At 47.6% G+C, this 24114-nt stretch overlaps 1 protein-coding gene across 1 annotated transcript in view; it reads left to right on the top strand.

Moving 5' to 3' along the window:
- Positions 1–24114, top strand: part of LOC120850874 (AT-rich interactive domain-containing protein 2) — a 96140-nt gene that overhangs the window by 32710 nt on the left and 39316 nt on the right. Inside the window, exons 4-6 of the mRNA XM_040223559.3 lie at positions 19974–20125; positions 22499–22717; positions 23536–23658. Coding sequence (XP_040079493.1) covers positions 19974–20125; positions 22499–22717; positions 23536–23658 — 494 coding nt within the window. The remainder of the gene's footprint in view (positions 1–19973; positions 20126–22498; positions 22718–23535; positions 23659–24114) is intronic.

Here is a 24114-nt window from a genome sequence, read left to right as displayed (position 1 = left end):
AGCTTCGCAGTTCTTGAAATTCCGACCGGCAAATGTTACGTCCGCCGTCTTGTTTACATCAGTCGTACGCCGGAAACACGAGCCGCCACCACGGTGTCCGCCACCGAGCAGAATGTTTCACAAATTTACTAGAAGATGGCGCCACCGTTAAGCCCAATCATCATCATCGTTTACACGGCCGCGCCACTTTCACGATTCGCTAAAGTATGTCAAATTCGACGTACGGTTTCACGGAACGGACCAGCTGTATCGTTCGTGATTTGGGAACCGTGTGCTTGAAAAACGACTCGCTAAAGCTCCCTAACCTTGTCTCCCTCTCTTTTTCTCTAACCCTGTTTGAGTAGAGAGTTTTCGTAGATCGTTCCGATACCTCTGATAACGATAAGGTGTCAGCGGAGTATCGGGCATCGGCGTTGTCCGAACAATCTGCCAAAGAAAGGGATGGGCAAGAGAAAGGCCAACGAGGGTCGGCGGCTGAGGACGCCATATCCTGTCGCCCTTATCTTTCGTGCGCGCGTATCTGTGTTGGTGTGCGAGCAGCCTTGTGCAGGGTACGGCCCGAAGGACCGAACGCACTTGGCCCGCCTTGCAAAATTCGAAACGTGCGTACCTGAAAACGGGCACGCGAACGTAGTTTCGCAAAAAGTTTTATAACAATTTTTTTTTTTTTTAGAGCTTAAATTTGAGGTAGTGAAATATTAAAAATAATGGAAAATCGGAGGCCGAGCATTTCTTTTTTTTTTTTTAATGTTGGTCGCCTGCACATCGGTGTGTGCGCTCCCTCCCAGGTGGTCAATGTTCGTGTATTTCGTTCAAAGTAGGAACTATCGCGATTGTCCTGCTCGACGCCAGCTTTTGCTGTATAGGGAGTATTCGCTGGACGCCATATTCGAGGTGACTGCTCACGGCTCACGCTCGGGATGAGTTCTTATTAAGGTCTCCCCCAAAGACGACAATCTGGATGGTGTGCAATGTGCGTGTCGGAAGCGTTAAGTGGAAGCCTGTCGTCAGCACCTGCTCAGCAGCGGCGAACTCGGCGGTGGCCGGCAGTGAAATACCACCTATGGGTTCTTCGCGTTTTTGCGTTCAGCGAGTCACTCGGGAGCGAGCTTATACACCGGTGTGCAGACGACCAACGGGCTGGTACAGGAGGTGGGAAGTGCACGGCCCCTGATTATGCTTTAAGCTTTAAAAAAGAGTGGACATTAAACTTCTTGCGAAATTACGTTCGCGTGCCCAACTGCAGGTATGTACGCCTGGAATTCGATTCTTGCAAGGCGTGCGAACTGTGTCGTTCCTTACGGCCGCACCCTGCACGCGGGCCACATAGGTTTGTGTAGATTAGCCCCGATCATATACGCTTAGCGACACTGGTTCATCGTACTTTGGAGATGTTCTGCTTCAACAGAAGGACGTAGCTTAAGTAAACCAACTTGATAAAGGCGTTTTTCACAAGTACCGCCAGCCATTGTTGTGGAAATGCGCGGGACATTTGCCACGAGCGAGTTCTTCGCCGCCATTCGCTTCCAAGGGTCGCTCGGGAGACGGACCTTGTGCACTGGCACATTTGTCGCAAAGGCAAACACATCGAGGGGCTTTAGGCCTATGTGCTGGGTGGAGAAGATTGCATTTTCAGCGATGATGAAAATGATGACGTAGCGCGTCGCTGCTAATGCGTGTGAACGCGGGAGGGGCCGGCGTTATAGCACGCGTCGGGTCGCACCCGGGGGGGTGCTCGTGGAATTGGCCTGGTGGAGCGTTGAAGCGCATCATACTCGCGGACAGCTTTCTGTGGCATTTCAGAATTGAAGAGAGTGCGTGCACAGCTCTGGTTGGGCGCTCGAAATGCGCAAGCACACTTATGCCTCTAGCATGGACCGCATTAGAGCCATTAAACGAGCTATGCTTAGAGTATTGGCACTCCGTTCCCCCGATCTGCTAGGGGACGCCGCCATCTTGGTGCTTAGTGCAGAAAATGTGCAACTGCAAAACGTCACAATTCAAAAAAAAAAAAAAGAAGCGACTTCCACAGCTTCAGATTTGGTGTTACGAAGCTCAGGTGATATCGCATTGCTCTGTCGCGTACCGTTTTCCTGTTGTTTTTTTTTAAACATTTGTGGAAAAAGGGAAAAGCGGTTTCTTCAATTTTAGACGAAGCTTCAGATTACTGGCAAGCAATCGTGATTTTAGACAAAGGTTCAGATTACTGGCAACACAACAGACTCAAAAACTGAAATTTATTTATTTTCCCCTCCAGTCTCGGGGTATTGTCCAATATGTTAAACCTTCACCAGCTTGTTTGCGCCCCAACTTTTTGTTCATTTTGACGTTTGCGTCAAAATTAGACTGATTGGATAGAAATGGCATTTCTAGGAAGGGAACGTGAGTGTCCAGTGAATCGGGTAGCGCGACCGCAGAAGCTGTCTTTTTGTCCATATCTTGACTGTATCTGGTGGTCTTATCTGCTCAGATCCCGGTCAAGACGATAGGCGAACGACACGGACAAAGCTCCGATTATTTTTTTTTCTGTTGTCGCTGACAAACTGACGGGAGAAAATGGCGAAAAAGGGGCTGAGGATGGATTCCATGCTCTGGCGCATCGGCAGTCTCCCTGCGTCAGTGGTTGGGCTGTTCGAGGGAGAGGAGGCGACCCGGTCCGAAAGATGGAGGTCAATGGGCGGGGGAGGAGGGAGGCCGGGAGAGGGAAAAGACGAACCCGTGACCTTGAGACGTGGTGGGGGAAGGGCGTTGTGTCTGGCTTGAGGGGGCGTGGGGGGACTTCCCCGTGACGTCAGGATTTCGTCATCGATGATGCTGCCCCGTGACGTCGGGTCGCTCCCCTCGGGTGAGGAGGATGCCCTGCTTGGGGGGGCGTCGTCCGTTTGGGCGGGAAAGTAACGGGTTCGCTCAGGGGGGGGATGCGTTTTTCCGCGTGCCGGCAGGGACGCTGCTACCTGTTTTCTTCCGCCGCAAGTTCACCCTCGCTGGGGTGGTTAGCGCTGCGAGGGAAGGGGGACAGGCTACGCGATTTTTGGTTGGCTCGCGGAGGGAAGCGAGTCTAGGAAGAGCACTGGCTTCCTGTTCGCCCAAATGTCACGTCGCTCGTTGATTTATTTCTTCGATTTATTTATAGGACATTGGCCACCGATGATATTTCGAGGAGTGCGACACAATCGGGACTTTTAGAATAGCGTCGTCGCCAATGCGCGTGCGCCGAACGCTAGCCGCGGTTTGTGTGCACTATTTTAGCTTACGGTATTTTACGGAAATCGCGCTCGTACGCAAAGTTTTTGCGCTCCTTTCGTGATGCGCGAGAAGTGGGCTAAACCGAATTGCGAGCGCGGTTAGAAAAAAAGGCGGCTTCCAGGACGGCGACTGTGGTCGCTTTGGCGGTCGTCGTATAAGGGCGACGGCGGCGGCATCCTCGCGACTGCGATTTTCAATACGGGACGACATTGCACTTGTACGGGAGCTGCGCGTCACGAACGGGTTGGAAGACCGAGCGAGGTGGGCAACGATCGCCGGCAAGTTGGCTGGTTGCGACGCGCGAACGTTTCTCGGCGAAGGAGATGAGTACACGATATATGAGGACGTTGCGTCCACTGACGACATCAACTGAATGTACCGTGACGTCACGATTTCGACGCTGATTGATTAGTCCAGCGATTTTCCGAATCCCTTTCCGTCACGCTATTTACTATCGCGAAATTCAGAATAGTTATTGTGAAATAGGCCAATGAAAACGGTGCCAAATCCAACGTTCAGATGTAATCGCGCTTTTTAAAGTGCCGTGACGTGAGTGGCGAGGCAGGCTTTGCAGGTCGACCAGGCACAGTCGAAAGATGGAGTAGGCCGAGCGTTTGTTTCGTGCTGCTGCTACGCGCGGGTGCTGCAGCTAGCTTCCGAAATATCCATTCGGCACCACGAGACTGCTTGTAATCGGTTGGGAAGCAATTCTTTTAGTCCAAACAGGGAATTCCTGGCTGCCGCTTGCGTCTTTTTTTCATTGTTGGCAACCGAGTTTTTCGATTAGAAAAACACAGTGAGGATCGAAAATGGAAATACGATAATGTCGTGAAGAAAAAGTAGTTCTGATGAAGTATCCAAAAATGAAGCATCCAAAACACAAGTCAAGATTAGCCAGTTCATATATTTTCGCGCCAATAATGTCGTAGCCGTATTTCTAGGAAATACATACGTCATAAAAAGTGTAAAAATTAATCTCTGTACTAAAAAAAAAAAAAAAAAAAGAAAGAAAAAGATATGGCTGTGTGCACTTGTAATCAAGGTGAAGCAATGCTACCAGACCTAGCGTAATGGAGGTTCATTTGCCGAGGAAGCCAGGGAGCCAAACTCCATTTCTTGTTGTCAGACAGACTCGAAAGTAGCCAATTTGGCGCAGAGTGTAGACACCAGCGGCAACACGGCCGTACTTGCGTACGAAGAAGCCGGCGTTTGTCCACACAAGGCGCGTGGCAGTGCGCGTGCGCGGAAACCAAGTTGGGCAGAAGTGAGGCGACGACGGCGCAACTGCAGTGCTTGACGTTAGAGAGAGTTGAGTTGAGTTGCGTGCAGTGTCAGATCGGCACAGTCTGCCTCGAGGTAGTGTAGGCGTGCTTGAAAAGCGCTTGTACTTGCTGTAGACGTTTCATGTTAGCTAGCCCCGTGATTACGTTTGATTTAGGTTGTGTGTGTGTGTGTGAAAAGGTAGACATTTTACGCTTGCATTTCCAGGCTTACAGATGATTCCGTATATTACGTCCTTTTTATTTTTTTATTATTTTTTTTTACGACGTTTGAGGAGTTTGGTCTCGCGTTAATGCAGTTTTTTGTTTCTGTTCTTGCGGATTATGCGGCGTTTTGGAAAGTGTCTTTCGTTTTTGTTTTTTTTATTTGGGCGTACCTCTACGATCCTGGAACAGCTCGGAAAGGCCTCACCGTATAAATATATATTGCGATCCTACTTTATACTCGAGGGTTGGATATTTCGCGAATTTTGCGCAGCGTGGGCCCCGGAAATATTTCGCCCTTTAATATTGGTTGCTACGTTATGTTATCAGCCGTAATTCTTCTACTTTTTAACCGAAAAAAAGAAAAGCGTTGATAAGCGTTTGTCCGTCAGAAATGCAAAGTCGGTTGAGACCGAAAACTATCGCTGAGGATTCGCCGGCGTCAAAAATACGAAATCGGTTAAAACCGAAATCGGTTAAAAATGCTTCAGCTAGGACTGTTTTTTTTCTCCAAATTCTCTTTTTTTTTTTTTTTTTTTTTTACAAACTGAATTTTTTATTATTGCTTTTCACTGATATTTACTTTTTTTTTTTTTTTTTTTTCAGCGTCGGTTCGAAACAGACAGCCGAAATACCTCGACGTTAAAATAAATAAACACGGAATAACATTCGCCGATTTTCGTTATAAATATATACACCTTCGAGCGTTTTTCAGCACCTCCTAGAAAATGAGGCCGTAGCACTATGGTGGCTAGAAAGGGGAAAAGAAAGGGGGGGGGGGGGGGGGGGGACGTAGTAGCGTGGATCAATCGAAATGTTACTACTACTCAGAATATAATTTTCAACGAGAGAATAGAGTTGGTGGAGAGAATGGGTAAAAGGCTGTTGAAAACCACTTGACTGTAGCCTCAAAACCCAAAAACTAACTTAACGCCGCATGTTCTCCTAAAATGGCGAACGTGCCATCGCTTCTAATGCGAGCAGGCCCGTTGGGTCGGATTTCTTAATTAAACTCCAGCTCGGAAAGGAAGCGATCGTTGCATTTTTATATTCATAGCAACGTAATTTGAAATTATTTTGTTTTGTTTTCGTTTCTGCCCGGGGCCTGCCATTACCGTTCCTAAGTCGTTCTTGTTCGCTCGCCTGTCGTGCCATAAATTCAGCCCGGTAGGAATCGATCGGTGCGGGTTGACGTCACTTCCGGGTCTGCGGAGGGGAGGAGTGTCCTCTTCCGGTTGCTGGAAGCGGGGTTGTTGCCGACCGCAGTCTCGAGCTCCGCCAAACTGCGCTGGCTTTCGCTCGATTTAAAAAGAGCCATCCGACTTAATCGCAAATTTAAAATTTGCGGTGTGGTGATAGGTGACGAAAACGCACTCCCCTGAGCCTGTACGTGTATTTTTTTCGGGGCTTTACAAGTAGGATTCCATTTTTTTTCTGAGTTTATTTCTCGTGAAATTCGGAGGGTGTTTTGTCGGAGTTCACTTTGTGCCTAAAATTTGGAATTGATCAGAGTTCATTTTTGTTAGATTCCCAATTTTTCAAGATTGGACATAAACATACCGTATTTTGCGGGCTATAGTCCGCGAACTGTACGTGTTAAAAATTTAGGCTGTGCGGACTTTACATGAATTTTGTTTTTCGAAATCGGTCATTACGACCTGACGGATTTTGTGAATGAAAGAGTATGTTAATGATGAGTTTCTGCGTAATACGAGCTCCTTTGTGAGCTAAGAAAGCAGACACTTGTCAAAGTGTATGAGAAGATTTTCGTGTCGACCAAGCACCAGGTGCGGACTATGCACGTGACTATCTAAGCAGAAACTTATTTTGTACCCCAAATTCGCCCCCGCGTACTATAGGCCCGGAAATTGCGTTTTGTATTAACCGGTGGGTGTAACACTGCTCTAGATGTATAAGAACTCACGTGTACCACAAGACATTCGCGCCTTTGCCATTGCTAATATTCTAACTGTCCCAGGACGATGTTTGAAAAGGCCATATTAAAATCCCTGAACTCATTGACGTAGACGTTGGGAAGCTTGCTTTCTCCTTCCTATGAAATCTAAGAGTTATATAGCTTTAACGGTTACCCTTTTTTTTTTTTTGTGAGTATATTGAGATTTGGAAGGAATCTGAGAAGGGCTTTGCCTATGACCGTTGAACCTGCGCCTTTTCTTGGGTTCTTTTTTGCCGTCGCAACCTCCAAATTCAGAGTTTTTCGGATAAGTCTGGAACGAAGACATTTTTACCGGCGAGCGTTCTTCGGATTTTATCGGATTTGTCCGAAAACACGGGACGCTACTTAGAGCAACACACGCACACTCGGGAGAGTGCAATCGGAACAAGGTCTCGATAGCAGCCGCGTTTGAGTCCTTGAGACGGTCGGTTGCGTTGTCTTTTGTGCGTGTGTTGTCAGCGGCGTCGTACGCGTTCCTCCAGAAACGGTAAGGCCTTTTTTTCTTTTTTTTTTTTGTTTCCTGGAATACGTAATGAGTTCTCGTTCTAGTTCCACCTATACAAGGATGGAATGGGGAGCGTTCCTCCTGAAAGGAACAACACCGCTCCGTACAACGCCGCAAGACTTGTTTGCTGCGCCAGTTGGTTCACAGACGACGAACACGGAGTGGATGGGCAAGAAGGACAAGTGTCCATGTCCACTGCTTCGAGTTGGTCTTCTGGTTGCGAGTACACGTTTACTCGGTACAACGCTGGGTTGTCAGTCTCCGGACTGTTCATTATAAATTATAATCGACCTTCGCGAAGCTCGTATTTGCGCCCCCCCCCCCCCCCCCCCCCCCCTTCTTGTATTTGTTTTTGTGTGTCTGGTTGCTTCGTTAACGTTATGCCTGTGGAGTTGTGCGAAACTTTTTGTCGGTTTTATTTGTTGTTGCCGGCTTTTGACTTGGTCACACATCGAATTCGATGTCTGACTAAAGTTCGACAAAAATATAAATGTTATGTAACATGCGAGAAAAAAAAAAAAAAAAAGGCAAGCGGGCATCGTTTTGTGCAATTTTTTTAAGGAAGCAAGTAAAATATGTTTTTCTTGTTGCATAAAACATGGTTTGTTCTTTAGAATTTGAAGCGGGTTATTGTATAAATAATTTCCCCCCGATGTTTCGAACGTTTTGTAGAAGTTGGGCAGCTGTTCGAGAAGTCGGAACTTTTGTCGAAGGTTTGCCAAACGTTCGAAGGTTCGTCCAATATCGAGTTGGACGAAAGTTCGCAACGTTCTTCCTCGTTACTGCTCTCTTTCTTCTCCGAGCTTTCGCCTGTACGAAGAGAACGAAAGGACTTCCTCGAAGTTCTCCTTCCTTAACCCGAGGGTCCGCCCACGGCGGCGGTATCCTTGGGATCGATCAAGCTGCGCTGTTTCCGCTCCCGGGATTACGTAGCTGAATAAACATTTCGCATTATTAGGCTGCGGAACTCCGGTAGCCCGTGGCCTCCGTTGCAGCTCAAGGGCGCCGCGGTTCGATTGTGAGCGACCGGGGGACGCGCCGTTCTCGAGGGAAACTGGTTGTCAGACGCCACTCGCACCACGGTGTTTCTGCTCGTACCAAGTGTACGGTGGGGGCATCGACGAACGTCAGGTTTTCGCCACTTGCGAGCGCAATCCATCCATTTTCATCGAGCCTTTTCTTTCCACCACGCGGTGCCCAGCCATGAATCGCTGAGCACCGCGTGGAACAAGAGGATTTTGAGGGAGGACCTCGTTGTGAAAGTGTGATTCAGTATAGAGCTTTTTTTTTTTTCCCTCATCAGTGAACGATGTTTAACTTCGCTTTACTGCGTGCCCCAACCTATGTCGCGTGGCAGGGGTGTAACGACGAGCGACGAATCTAAGCGAAATAACAATTGAACGCTAGTATACTGTTAATAGGCCAGCCCTGACCCCGTCGTGTAACTTTACGAGTGGTTAAAACAAGCAGAACGTAAAAAATCACGGACGCAAGCTGTGATTCTTTTTTTTTTTTTTTTTTCTTTTTACGCTGGGCACAGTTTTTCTCTGGCTTCCGCCTATTTTCGAACGTTCGAGCGTGCGGCTGACGTTTTGAACGCCAGAACGAGTGTCTTCGCACCTAGGCGCCGCGGAGAGAGCAAAACGGAACTTGTTTATTGTGGATCGGGCTGTAATTACTTGGCCTTTACTTCGTTTCTCCCGTCTACGTTTAAAGGAGAGTTACGATCCAGTGGTACTGCGCAGTTCCTGCCGACTCTTTTGATCTTTGAGATGCCCTTCGTTCGTTTGGCACGCCCATTCCCCCTGCAGAAAAGCGCCGATGCCTTCAGCACTGGCTGACCAATCATTTTGTCTTCGTGATTGAGAAATGTTCCGAGCTACTTGTTACGTTAGAATTGCTCGTAATATTTGCTCTTATAATCAAGCGCAGAGAAAAAGCGCACCCGCCTAAACCCCGTAGGAATGCATTACCGGAAGCCGGTTTTACTCTGGTCGCTGTCTGCTTTTATTTGCGATAGCACACTAGCGCCAGCCGAACCTCTAGTGTACTTTATATCGGGGAGTTACCGTTGTAGCATCGGAAGACGGTTTCTGGATGTTGCCACGGTCGTGGGATGCTTTTTAACCGAAAAATCTTAAACGCTTTTTTTCTTTTTTAGCTCGGTGGAGTTAATTTGTTGCTTTACCCTTTTGGGGAGTCGGGACGCAACCCAAAGAGGAGTCGGGAAACACCATAAAGGGGCGTCTTTGGATTTCCGCTGTACACCATACAATTTGTTTGTGGTTCTAAATTAAAAGAAAACAAAACAATTTTTTTTAATAGCACAAATTATTAGATTAGACAGTGTGGTGTGAAAGTTTCACAGGGGCAGGAAACACAAGCGAGTCTTCATTCCACTCACGAAATCACCGCGACCATGAGTCACTCCGCCTTTTCCCTCGCTATCGAGCGGTCCGATCCGAAGCCGTGTTTACTCAGCATAGATTCGCGATTTCTCCGCTCTTGGCGAAAACCGAATGCTCAGTTGGCAACACTAGCTAGCGCCGTTTGTCGTCTGCTAACTCGATGTTTCGCTTTTGGAGCTGGATTCTGCCGTGCTTGCGTGCGCGAGACGACGTGGGTGAGGGCGAGGCATGTTTGATCGATCAGGTTCTCTTTCGCCTTGACTGAGGCAACGATCGACGAAAACATATGAACTGGCAGAAATGAAGGGCTCGGAGGAGGAGCGCCGCGGCCGTTATCTACCGGTGTATCGAGGGCACGGATGGCCGTTAATTTCTCTGGCGGGGGGAGGGCACGGGACGGGCGGCCATTTTGGATATCGACCGGCTCGTTTCCGTCCGCTGAGGATGACGGACGAGCGTTGACGCGGCGCGAGCGTCGTGGGGGGTAAGAAACACGTTCCGATCGAAAGCGAATCCTCCGAATCGGACGCTGGCTGCCGTCAACTCTCGCTGTGACTTGGAGGCATGCTCCTCGGCGCGCGCCAGCAGCCTTACCGGGTCCGCGGTTGCCCGCGGTAACGCATGCTAAATTTGCGTTGCGATAGCTGTTGGGGGCTCTTCCCACCACTGGAAATGACGTCCACTGTAGCTGCTGATGTTATAGTTGGCGTATTAGGGCGTGGGGTGTCCGTTGTCAGTGTTGCGAAATTCTCGAAAAAGATCGCCCGCCTCCCGCGAAATTCCGGACGCCGACTGCTAGCATTCTCTGGCAGTGATGGAGGTGGTCTGCTCCATCTTGCACAGAAATGCCATTTTTGCGAAGAATTGCACCACGCCTGCGCCGGTGGGCTTAAAACGAAGGAGATAAAAATGTTTTATTGGTGGTCGGTTTTAATATTCGGGAAAGTAAAAGGAAAGGAAAAGTGTACAAATATTTATTTCACAGTATCTCTGCTCACCGTATAGTTTGTTTTGCCTCAGGTCAGAGCACAGTCGAATGTTCGAAGACATACAGCCGCAAACACACAAACTTGAAGTGCAAGTCACTGACCATTCATTGCACTTAATTGATTTAACTGATGAAAGAACACACAGAAAGATTGCGAATCCAGGATGTGGTGCTTTTGGTGCTGTTTGATCGGTCCCATTGGCTCGTAGTAGCGTCGGCTGCCCTTTGACTTAAAATGAAGTGAAGTATAGAGATTGCTCAACAACCTCGCTTTCCTCGTCATCGTCTGATTTGTAGACAATGTTGGGACCTGAAAGGGATGGCGGCTACTGGGTTAATACAGAACCGAGGTCTTTTACTCCCTATGAGACAGCTTCATTATCATGTCTGCCACATGCTACAGTCACGCCGTACTTGCGCTGCTTGCGTCAACCTTTACCAGCTTATGTCAGCACGCGTGCGTTAAGCTTCACCCCTTTTGCGCCGAAGTGCTAGCAACTGACATGGGTGAGCGCCTTGGTTAGTATGATAGGCTCGGAAATTAGGCTCAACACTATTACAAGTCTTCCTTGTCTGGTCTTCTTGGTAAGTTGGTCTCATATATAAAAAGAAACTGCGCCGAGAAAGAGAAAAACAGACCACCACCACCATGGGTCTATATTAGAATCAGAATGGTAGTCCAGGTTGTTCTTGTGCAGCTGTCGATAGAAAGCGCAGCAAACTGTTACTTTGCTCTGGTTCCAACTCTGCTAAAAAGCAGTGTTGGTGGTTTTTGTAGTTTATAGTACTACAGTTGAGCTTGGTAGGTTCATAAAACTTGGGGGACACATTTTTATTAGTAAGCATGCTAGCAGATGGGCTGGTTTCTACAGGCCTCTTAGAGAAATCATATTTACAAGTTAAATAAACTACCGGTTATCAAAGTGAGAAGGGAGAGAGTGGGCAGAGCCCCATTTCTAAAAAGGAGGGTCTGTGTTTGTTTTGTGCCCCATCTATTTTCACGAAAGGTAATGTGTAATAGGCTCCAGTATCAAAAGTGGAACCCACAATCATTATCAAAGACAAACTCGTTTAGCAATAGAATCACTTTTTCATTTTCAAGCGATCTGCTAGCAAATGTTATCATCTGCTCCAAAAGCGTCAGTGGCAAATCCAAACCGATATTTTGCCTGCCACAGAACCTGCTACAAAAGGTGAAATGCTACTTCCTTCACCGCCCTGGAAAAACGCAAAGATAGAGCCGATAGCAAAATGCCAAGAGCTCGTACCGGTAGACTGCTTTGGACCAAAAAAAGAAAAAGAAGGAAGTGTTTGGAACAAAGTGGCTAGATGCCCATTTTGTTTCTAATGCTTTCGTTCATGCACCCCACGGTGCAGGAATGCGATGTGGATGCTTGATGACTTAGGCACGACGTGTCGCAGCTATCGCTGTGTCCGTACTGCGGACGAATGCAGGACTGCTCATTTTATCGAAATGCGACGTACGAAACCTAACTACACACAAAAGATATTTGCGTCTCGAAACCTGGCATTTTTGAAGCTGGAGAGTGGGGAAACAGGTGCAGGACAACACGAATCTCCACTCTCCAGTGTAAAAAATGTTGATTCCTGACCAGCTTGCCTGTGCCCTTGCATTAACTTCATCGAAATTTAGCTTTTTGTGTGTTTGAAAGTTGTTTGCCGACTGAGAGTTGGTGTGTCGAGGCATACCACCTAGAAGGCGAGGCCTGCATGGCATGATGGCCATGGCAATGCAGGAACCCGGAATATTGCTGAGATGGGTACCTGAGGCACATATTCATTACTATTAGTTGGAGCCATAAACCAGAGGCCAGATTCACGAAACGATTGTATGCCAAAAATGTGCTTACAACAAAACGTAAGAACAAATTTGTATTCATGAAACAAAATTATTGTAACTTTTGTGCAGGCTGCGATGGAATCCTACGACAGCTCCGGAGCTGTCTTATGCACTTTTTTGCTATCAAATCAACATGGCCCAACGGACATTTATTTTTCTACGCGCTCTTCTTGCGTGTCTTGACTTCAAGTAGGAAGAGAAAAGAAAAGTACTTGAAACTGACTATGACGAACATGAACGCTGGATCCACAAGCACCCAGGAAAAGTTACATCGGCAACGATCCCAACGACCAAGCAAGGTCGGCAGAATATAGGCCTAGCAGGCACTCCAACCTGCTCAGACGGTCCTTGGCGAAGACCGTCTGCCCACGACCGGCTGGCTTGCTGAGTGTAATATGCCCGTGCAACCCTTGTGAACCCTTCCCGTACCAATGGTTTGATTGCTGAACTCAATTTTTGATTAAGAGGTCAATCTCTTCCCCTTGTCATCTCCTTGTTTTCCGAGGTGACGAACGCGCTGTCGTCGAAAAGGGACTCTCATCGATTCTATCTCCTTGTTTTGTGTGATATAGAGCCTAAATAAACGCCGTATGGATTACCTTCGCAGCACAATATGTACACTTTGTTATTCATATGCCATTTTTATTCTGACACGGCGATACGTCACTGTTGAACTATAACAGTTTTATGGATTACCTTCGCAACACGGTATGTGCACTTTGTTATTCATATGCCATTTTTATTCTGACTCAACGGTACGTCACTGTCGAACTATAACAGCGATGCCGGCCCAACCTCTTTGCCGTGTGTCACGTCAGTATCGAATTGCAATCGTAGGAGTCGTAAAAGATTTGTCCCGATGCGCTTACCAAGGCGCGGTCTAACAGCGCGAATCCAGCACTTCGACCAAATGCGCACATCCGCTCTGAGTGTGAACAGGTATTTACGTGGCTCTTGCTGACACTCTCGTAGTTCAAACATATCTTTTTTAACGTTGCCTCGTACCTGCATCTCCGAGGCCGCAAAAAAACGCCGCAGCGATTTGTTTCTATCTACACCACTTTGCAAACGACTGGCACGGGCCGTCTTCTTTTAGCAACAATAGACAGTTTTAGTGGACCGTACGCTATAGCTTTGCGTACGCAAGGAAATTGCGGGTCGTGAGTGCGCCTGCTCAGAACGCAGTAGAAGGACTAGCGTATTGCGTGCGCACGCAACGCTGGGGCTGTTGCGTTGCGGGTTAGCGGGCCTTGCGGGAAGCTCTCGAGAGATCTCGGGCCCAACGAGAGCGCCATTTCCAAGATGGCGGTTACCTTGACTGGCCCAGCAAGGGCGTCATGGTGTTCTCTACGTTCTGTGTTACGCGAACGGTGAAATAACGTGGTGTTCAGCACGGCACTTCTTTCCGGGACGTACCGCGGTCGAATCAGATCGCCATGCAGCTGAAAGAGTGCACAGTGAAAGTGCTCACCGCTCGAATTGTGCGTCAATGCTGCGATCTGCTCGACGCTAGGCCTGTAGGGAGTATTCACTGGCGGCCATAGCCGTGTGCGCAAATGCTGAGCGCGTGCGGATGACAAGCTTCCACAGTTCTTTTGTAACGTGTATTCCGCACCGTCAGGATTGCCGGTCTTAGCAGCCTATTAATGTGAGCTCATTCTGAGCTTGCGCTCTCAACAGCACCCTCAAATATGGCGTCCAGTTAATGCCCCCTATTCGCTCAGTTCATCGTCGACGAACGAACGACTCTTCAAAAAATCGCCGAAGTTCTCGCTACGCACTGGACTTCAGTAGGTCATGGATTTCATTCCGCGATAGCATTGATGAACGGTGGCATTTCCACGGGACTAGTGATGGAGGCTCCGTGATCGAATTTCGCTACGCACCCGTACTCGTAGCCCCTGTACCCCGTAGAAAAGAGCGCTGGACGAGGCAGCTGCGGCTTGGTTTGACTTTAAATAAAATGATTGGACACGTTTTCATTTCCAATATTCGTTTTCAGGAGCATGCTGGCGGAATTCTGCGACTCTAGCAAATTTAACCAAGATCATGCGAGGTGTTCACTCGGAAACGTAACGCACAACTAAAATCGGTCCGAGCAGGTCGTTTTTAGCGCAAGTTTTACTATTGCGTATTGCCTACGTAAGAGCCAGCAGCAAAACTATCTAATGGCAGTTGTGTTGACTTTGTAGCGACCGAGTTCGTAGCAGCCAACAGAGGTGGTTATACCGGCCTCAGCATTTGAGTGCGTTTAAATCATATTAGCGTTGGCATATCACTGCACGGACACGAACCTTAGACAAGCGATGGCGGAAAAGCTGCCTATGTTTTTTACTAGAAATTCACGTGCTCCGAACTGCTCCGAGCCATGCCGAGCTCTCAGATTGGTTATTCATGTTGCCGAAGACGTCGTCACCATAGCAACAGCATTGGAAGTTCTAGTTTTTCCGTACGGCAATGTCACTTTCCTCCTCTCACTTGAAAACGCGTTTGTGAATATCGATTTCTCCTCTTCTTACGACGTTTTTAACTTAAAAACTTCTTAGCTAAGCTGTCGTAAACTACGAAGCTCTTTGTGAATTTGGCCTCAGTTGGTCAGTCTCGTCTTTCTAGCCAGACAGATGTCAGACATGTTTTTGTTTGAATGGTCTTTAATGAAATATGTTTGAATTATAAAACATATAACTGATTACGACCAGCGAAACGTCAAAAACGCTTGATTTCAAAAATCTTTGAATGTGCACCACCATCATGGGACATTTAATGATTTATTTATTTATTTGTTTATTCAGGCTCCTTTAAAGGCCTCCTGGAGGGCAGTACATGGGGGCGGGGGAGGGATCTTAATGGTGTTTCCACTATCGAGACAACACGGTTCAGGTGTGTAAAAATATGTAGTAAAACTCTGCGTAACTACCCTTGGGAAAGACAGTCGCCATCAAAACATCCAGAAACAATATGTGCATTACTAAAATTCCACCTTATGATGAAGAAAAAAGGGCTGCTAGTTCTCTGCCATAGGCTTTAGAGTTATTATGTGATACGATGAAGTCTGGCAGGTCGTTCCAGTCAACGATCATCTGGGAAAAGGAGTGGTTAGATAAGCTAGTTCTCCGGATAAACGGGCGGTTGTAAAAGAATTGCCGTGAGCTGCTGATCTGCCAAAGAGGTGAATTAGCTTGGTAATTCACCTCTTTGGCCTATGCAATCCATTTTACTGCCCAAGGAACATGTTTGTATTAAAAAGCAAAAATTAAATATTTTTTAACATTTTTTTTATTGCAATGTTTATTGCTTGCATCATTTTATCACTTCCCATCTTTGTCTTCTTTTGCTGGGTGCCTCCTGGCCTTTAAGCGAGGACCATCCACATGCCCAGCTCAGGAAACGACGCCATTCGGGGCAATCTGCTCTACCGGCTATCTTTCTCTTCCTGGAAAACTACCGGTTTTTATGCTTGCGAGTTTGAACAGGTGGTGTTTCAAGAGGAGGCTGTCTTTTTTTTTCTTTCAATATTTGAACTCTATTATTTTGCATCTGGCAGGAAAAGAAAAAGGGGGGGGGGGGGGGGGCAAATCTTTTGTTTTGTAGTTTCATAATTTTATGCCTTCTTTCCTTTGCTTGTGTCGCTTTGTTTGCTTGGATCTGGAGACTGTTTGTTGATGAGGTACCATGAATATGCGCAGATGTCCGTGTATTCTTATCCGTGCTCTATCAGCAGCTGTTTTGATGCATTCGAGGTTTGGTTTTCTGCTTGGTGCGTGATGTTTGTTCTTCAAGACGTAGCCCACAGCAAACTGTGCTAACTTGTGCCTTTGGGGGCCCTTAATTTGCACAAATTTGGTATCTGAGAGTATTCAGTGCTGACACATGACTTGGTGGCTGTGCTGTATAAAATTACTAACCATTTGCATGAAGGGGAGGTGCAACAGACAGTTAAAAAGATGAAGCCTGTATCCTGGAACTGTTACCTGTCCTTCCCAGACACGCTTTTATAAATGCCTGTTTATTTTATACAACCCTTTGTTTGTTTTAGTCTTATGTTGCTTTGGATGGTTAGTTTCAAAAGTGATCTGAAAAGTTGGGCTTGCAAAAGTATTTGTGGGTGGCACCCCTTAAACTTATTGTTTGTGAAATTTGTTTGAATTTGGTACTGAAGGAGATAAAGTATTAACTTTGTTATCTCTGGTAGTGCAGCAGATAAGGCATTACATTTGTTTGTCTTTGGTACTGCAGTAAGTAAACTATGATTGTAATTAGTGGTGTTGTGTGTCCTGCTGTCTTTTCTGAGGTGCTGGTGCCTGAGGCTTGGGCATCATTTCGAGGTGTTCTCTGCTGGTTATCCAGTTCAAGTGTGGCAACTTGCTTTTGATATTTTTTGCTGCCTTCCCTCGGGAGGTTCAGATAAGAATGATATTGAGGGTTGACTGGTTTGAAATAAAAACATTTTGTCCAGTAAATGCATTCCAATTATAGTGTTTGTTTAGGCTTTACAGATTTGTTAAGAAAAAAAAAGAAAAGCTGAAGGTGACACTAATGCAGTCTGTGCAGGTGAGTTACGTGACTGGGGAATACAATGTACGAGGCTAATTGTCACAATGCAATGATGTGATTGCTGCACCAATTGCGCCATACTGTGCCAAGGGGCTAACCCTGCTACATCCTGATACATTTTGCCAAAATATGGGTAATCTGCACCAAGGCTGCGCCAAATTCTAATTTCGGTCGTCTTTCAAAAACAAAACTAAGTCTAGCGTGCCAGGTACCAGCCATGCTGTCGTGTTGTGAACCGAAACCAAGTTTTTGCACGGCGGGAGTTACTTCGTGAGCTGATGCACTCGTTCCTGAAAGCAACGACTGTGAGAAAACTATATTCGGTCCCTGCCTTCCAGTCACCGTGGTCGTGCGATGTCGGGTGTTGCTGTCCCCATGTCGCTGAAGATATGGTGCTTTCCAAGATGAAAGGAATTAAGTACCGCCGCATGTTCATCAGCATTCCGGTTTTTGTTTAAATCATACGTTATTACAAAAATTCCTCTCTAACTCAAAGACTGCTGTGTCAAAGTATTGATTACCTAGGTTTCTCTCGGTGGGCTTTCTTTTGAGAGAGACCCCGGTACGTGAAAAATCTGCCGCCACAGAAAGTTGAAGAGAAGCGAGCTAAAGCAAAGAAGGCAGTGTGGGCACGCTGAACCCTCACAGTGCGCTTGTTTGTCTCGAGTTCAGTTGTTGCAGAAAGCGCTCTGGGAACGTTTTGACCCTGGCTCGCAATGTCTTGCATTGATGCGCTAAGGATTTTTTTTTTTTTTTTTGGTGTGTGCATGTGTGTATTTGGCGTTTGTACCTCGTTTGCCGGCCTTGTAAGCACGTGCGCTGGACTGTTTTTTGTCATATGCTTGACAGTTACATTTTGCGGACAATTTCGGGAACCAGTTGGCGACGGAGCGGAGTGGCATGGTTTCGGTTTCGATCAAACAGCCGTTGTCTCCGCTCGCGCAACTGCGAGCCTGCCGAAGTTGCCCTTACGTGCATGCGAACATGATAGCACGACAGAGGCACCAGCCTGGAAGCTTGCAATTTATTGTTTTACGTTTGCTTATTTTTGATGGAAATCTGGCACGTTGGGAACCAGTAAAACGGTGGCAAGCGTTTTTTTTTTTTTGGAATGGCTCATTAATCCCTACAGCACTGTAAACTTGTGGGATGTCTCGGCAGTAAAAACACAAGCAGCAAGTTCCGTCACAACATGTCGCATCAGAACACAACACAAAAGATTTGTTTTTGTCCTTCGTCCCTCTTGTTCCCCTTCTCCAGGGATTATTTTCGTCATTCTTGTCCAGCTCGCTTGCACCTTTTCATTTAATTGCATTATAATCATTACCACAAATTGTTCTTTGTTTGTACAGCACTTAAAACCAATATTTTTATTTTCCTAAAAATATCTGCTCCAAAAGCCTCTTTTGCTGCTTCGAAACACTTGTCTTGGCTGCTCCAAAAGCCACTTTTGCTACTCCAAAAAACTGTTTTGGTTGCTCTAAGGCCACATTCGCTGCTCCAAAACACTGTTTTGGCTGCTCCGAAAGGTGCTCCAAAATGGCTTAGGCCAATCACATCACTGCAGTGTTAATTGCTGTATTATGTTAATCAGAAACTTGCAGAGCGTCATTGAAGACTAGTAAATCGGTCGCATTGGATGCCACTTGTGCATCAGGAGCAATGCTACTGGTGCGATAATGCACCCATCTGGTTTTTCCATCTCTTATCATCAGCGTGTTCTCACCAACAGCCTTGTGTCTAACTGCCTGTTGCAGTATCAATAACTTTAGTGCACTGCTGCTCATCCCACGAGCTCAATCTTCTCCGAAAATTACCGATTAAGTAGTTTCTGATGACGCTCTGCAAGATAATAATTGGAACCATATGTTTATTTATTTCCAATAATTAAAAACTTCATTAACAAATATTAGTTATTTATTTTTGCTTGTTGTGACAATTAGCCCACTGTATTATTTCCCCCTGGCCGTATGACTCACCAGCACAGACTGCAATAGTGTAGTTTTCACGGCTTTACTAAAACACCTGTAAGGCAAAAAAAGAAAAACTCCTGTAGATAAGAATTGCTTTCAACGTTCATTCAGAGCCACTAAAAAGTATTCACACGTCATGATCAGCTCAGGCTGTGGGTAAAGCAACTTATCATCTGCCACGAACAACATTTGTGACGGTGCGGGAGTGGTCTGGCAAACTCTCGCTGTCAGCATGCGCTTAACCGCAGAGTGCACAGCTACGGCCGTTAATGAATACTACGTATAGCAACATTTGCAATTTCAGGCAGCAAAGCAGCCGGTCATAGGTGAACATTCTAGAGTCGAGATTGCACAATGAGCAGTCTGCTGTATGAGCGAGCGAAGAATATCTGTGCATTGGTTTGGCGTATGGAAGAACACATTTCCCCGAATGACTCTATCCTGAATATTGCGCGAGTAATAGTTACGCGTGATTGTAGCTGAAAAGGAAAATTTGAGAATGAAAACTCAGAGCAAGCAGTGTGCCGATGAAAGACATTGGTGCTGCGTTCAAAAACACATTGTACCCAATAAGTGTACAGTGAATACTGTATTTTCTGGACTAGAGTCTACGGGCTACAGACGATTAAAAGTTTAATTTTTACGCGGTGCAGACTATGCAAGGGGGATTTGTTTGTCTAGATTGTCAATTCGGACGAAATGCGATGAATGTTGCGAGTAACAGTGTACGTTAGTGTCGATCTGTGCATGCTACCAGCTTCTTTGTGACCCGACAAAGCAGGCATTTGTCAAGGTGTGCAGTGTACGGGAAGTTTTTCGATTGCGGGCTAGGCAGCAGCTGCGGGCTTTGGTCCGAAAAATGCGGTATACGTAAGCTTTCCACAAAGCGTTAATTTGGGGCCGATGGTCACAGTCGTAGGGGAGTAAGATCATTCTAGAACGTGATTGCGAAGCAATAATCAAGGTAGAAGATACAGTGTGTGTGTCCGTGTTGCAGGTACCTGAGCCTCTTTGAGAAGGTGCACTTCCTGGGCGAAGATGCGGATGAGGAAGGGGAGCCGAGCTCGGACGCTCGCAACCGCAAGTCCAACGCCTCGGTGCTGGTCCAGGTGCCCATGTTCTACAACCGGGCACAGCATGATATCCCCGGTGGGTGAAACGAAGCCTTTTCTTGCGGCGTCCCACTCGGGCCGCTTCGTAGCCGCTGTCGGAACGAGCATGGCAGGGCGCGTCTTTCGGACGCCCAGGGACGGCGAAAGGCCTTCTGCCGTCCTCTGGCTGCGCGCACGCGCGCTCCAGATGGTTCAGACGTTAAAGCGTGGTTGAAGGTAGAAAGCTCGTGCTTGAGGCAGGGCAACCGAAGCTTCTCCCTGCAGTTTTCACCTTGTTTGTGACCATGGCGGACGAATCGCCTGCTAACAATGTCTTGGCTCGCCCCGCGAGAGTCAAATTAACTGTAGCTTTCACTCTCATGGTGAGCAAGGTCGCACTCCTGAACTGTCCAGCTTCCAGTTTGTGCTACCACCTGTGTTAAGAAGTTTACAGATTGCTGCTATGTTCCCGTTTTGGGAAGTGTTGGATGGGGTTTGGGGGAGGGGGGGGATTTTACTGCGGTGGTGGTGAAATTGCTTAGAAGCTCTCACACACCGACACGAGGCGCACTCTGTTTACAAACACGACAGGAGAGCTGCGCATGCGGAGGAGGGGTGCGGGCAAAAGCGACCGCTCTCGCCGCATTTTCCCCATTGCGATGCGGGCTGTGCGCTCATTAACTGAACTGCAGCGTTTTTAGCTTTTTTTTTTGTGTCGCATTCTGTTATTTGTTATGTCGGACTATCAGCGCTCGCTGCCAGAGCCTGAGCAGCAGCGATACAGTGAAGAACTGTGTGTTGACGGCATCGCCTTCGAGGATACCTTCGCCGTGAGCAAGGAGCGCTAGCGCTCCGATGCCAAATCTGCTTGGTTGCTGCTGCCAACCTTGGTGGCTCACGTTGTCGTCTGCCTGGTCTTTTCGCCGAGCTAATTTATGGCCGACCTGGTGCAAGCGTACAAGTCTCTCGAGGCATACGACTACTTTGAGTCTAGTAAGAACTGGTTGAGCGCTATGCGTGCGAATAGATCGGGAGTCGTTCGCGTTGGAATTTTAACTGCACTTTTTTTTGCCACAAGCCTGGTACGCGACTGTGAGTTCTGGACGCCTTAAGGCTCGACGTTGTGCGTTGTACGAGCCAAAGTGATGCCATTGCAAGCACCTTACGGTGCCTGCGACGGCATCACCATGCACCTTACGATGCCTGGGTGTAGTGAGCAACCGAGAAAATTTGGGCAGCAACTTGTTTGCAAACACTAATAATGAACTCCGGGTGGTTTGGATCAGATGATGTCCCTAGCATAGGCGTGCCTCAGTGCTCGGAAGAACGATTGCCGTGGAAGCTGCGCACTTACCTTCAATGAAGGCTAGCCACACAAGCAATCGTCTGTGCGAGGCAGGAAAAAATTTTTTTTTTATCCACGCAGGTTGTTTGTTTTATGCGTCTGTCAGCGTCCACCTTTAACTTGTAAAAGCTTATTTCACAACTTTTGCAGTACTGTTTGGTGCAACCGAAAGCCACGTAGCTTCGTGGCAGGCCGAATTGCTGCGTTGCACGTGCGAAATTCTCGCTGTTTTGCCCACACCTCGCCCGCCTGGCTGACCTACCGCAATCGCAGCGCTGCCGCAGCTCAGCGTCCTGAATCCCGCACGTTGGTGTACACTCAGCGTCAACTGTTCTGTGCTACTTGGTGAAAGCTAGTCTAGCTTCCACAGTGCTGCAACTCTGTCAAAGCTAGGTGCACATGCAAATGAGGTGCAAAAGACAAAGCCATGTGCTCTCGCAGCAGTGCGAGACTGCTGCACAGTGGAAGCTACGCTAGCTCCGACAATGTAGCACAAAAGCGTTGACCCAGAGTATAGGTCTGATGTTCAGAAATTTAAGAGCCTCCGCTGTCAGTGTCCTGCACTGCCCTCCAGCAGGGAACGTAGCCAATCCAGTACTGTAGCCTCTTTACCTAGAAAGTGGCAACCCAAGACAGTCTGGGGATGCCGCGGACAACGTTCCTAGATTGAAGTTGGTTGCCAAGCCTCATAAAACGTCTTCGCGCCTCTTCGTGGGGTGCCTGCTCGGTGGGGCTCACTACGCTAATCCCATAGGGACGGAAACGACAAAACCGGTAGAGCGTCGGACACATGTTGCTTGTGGTGGAAAGTGATTCTATTGGGGTTTTTATGGCGAACATAAAGTTTGTGCAGAAATTTGCTAAAAAAGAAGCGTTGTTTGGAAAAAAACTTTTTCCTCTGTAGCCCGTGCGAACAGTGCCACTGGTGGCGCTAGGATTGCTATCTGCCCGTACCTGTCAGTGTGTGGGCAACAGCGAAGTTCCGTTTTCGAACAACGCTCTTTTCTCGAGCTTGTCTACTGATAGATATACGAACGTTGTCCATGGGAGGCAGTTCTCGGCCGTTGAACCTGGCCCCCTTTTCAGAGAGCCAGCGGCTGGCCCTGGGCCTTGCGGCCAGCCTGGGCCCCCCGTCGGAGTACAACAAGCTGTGCCTGTCCCTGCTAAGCGGCCTGCCCAATGAGGAGGCCCTCAGCCTGAATGTGTGCACCCTCCTGTCCAACGAGGGCAGGCACGCCCTGCGCCTGGACCGTGTGCCCCGCCTCCTCGACCTCCTCCTCGCACAGGCGGGGCTCTTCTCCAATGGTGGGTGCCTCTCCACCCTGCTCCCGCCTCTCGCTCGCATTGTCCGTTTTTATTGGCAAGGAGATCAAACTAGAAGGGGTGCTCTTTACAGCTCGTTTTCTCCTGAGCCCGGTGTTTACTCACCACGAGGTCCGCGGACTTGGATGTAAGATAAAAAGTGCTGACAGGAAACGGAGCGTCGTTTGCTGTGACGCGACGGGCCGGATCCCTCCCAAAGGCAGTCATCGGAGCATGCGAGCTCTAGGCAATTCCACCTTTGTGCGTAGCAGGTGTCGGACGGATGCACGGTGCATGCCGCATCATTCACGCGGGCCGGAGTGGCCACAAAAGGGCCCCCCCCCTCGGTAGACGGGAGAACTTTCACCCTTATTACATGCAGTTCCTGTTTTGTAAAGTAACCTTAACAAACAAAAACTTTGGTGCGGCATTATTTTTCGTTACAAGATGTCTCTGGTTTCACAAGCAGAGTTAGACAAAATTTGCCACCTCTTTTTTTTTTACGTGGAAGTTAGTTGCAATAGGCTTGTTATACTTGCACCAGCATTTAGTATGAGGATGTTGTAGACAAAATTTGCCACCTCTTTTTTTTTTTACGTGGAAGTTAGTTGCAATAGGCTTGTTATACTTGCACCAGCATTTAGTATGAGGATGTTGTAAATATACTAATGGTAAAGAATTTTTACTAAATTTACCACGGAGGCTTTGCCGCTGCCTGATAGTTATGAGGCCCGCGGTAACGCGTAATTGAAAGTCGTTTTACGGAATTTGGGGGCTTGAGCGATCCGCCTCAGCAAGCTCTCTTTTGCGGCCGTTTGCAGACGACCCTACGCTGCGGCCCACGCTGCTCGAGTGCTGGCAGGGTGTGGAAGGCAGGCGCATGGAGCGGTTCTGGGAAGACAATTTAGATGCCGACACCGTAGCCCTGTTCAATATCGGCAGAGGTGGGTGCCCCGGATTTTTTCCCCTCTCTGTGCGACGCGTTCCTTTTGTGTCGGAGATTGTGCTCGGCTGTCGCTGCCCTTACTTTCTTGTGTTCTTGCTTTTGTGGGAGGTGCGTGTACCTCCAGTGCACGTTCGCTAGTACGGCCTTCGAGCACCGCTGATTGAATATCGCCGACTGGCCACGAAGAAGCATCTCTTAGTGGAGATTTTTGTAGGTGGGAAAAGTAGTTGTGCGGTGCAGCCTAGTGACATCAGGAACAAGATACATAAATAGTGTCAGCAGTCACGGCAGGAAGTTGTACTTGGAGTGACTTTTTTAATTGCTTTGAACCTGAATTTTTCATTTCTTGCAAATGTACAAATACTTTTTTTTTTTTCTTCTTTCATCTTGCACGCTCAGAAAGAGCAAAGTTTAAGGAGCTTACACTTTTTTCAACTAGTTCAACTTCTTATTG

This window comes from Ixodes scapularis, unplaced genomic scaffold (genome assembly GCF_016920785.2).
Source record: "Ixodes scapularis isolate PalLabHiFi unplaced genomic scaffold, ASM1692078v2 PGA_scaffold4__175_contigs__length_147842914, whole genome shotgun sequence".
NCBI classification, from domain to species: domain Eukaryota; kingdom Metazoa; phylum Arthropoda; class Arachnida; order Ixodida; family Ixodidae; genus Ixodes; species Ixodes scapularis.
This window is presented reverse-complemented; position numbering and strand designations above follow the sequence as displayed.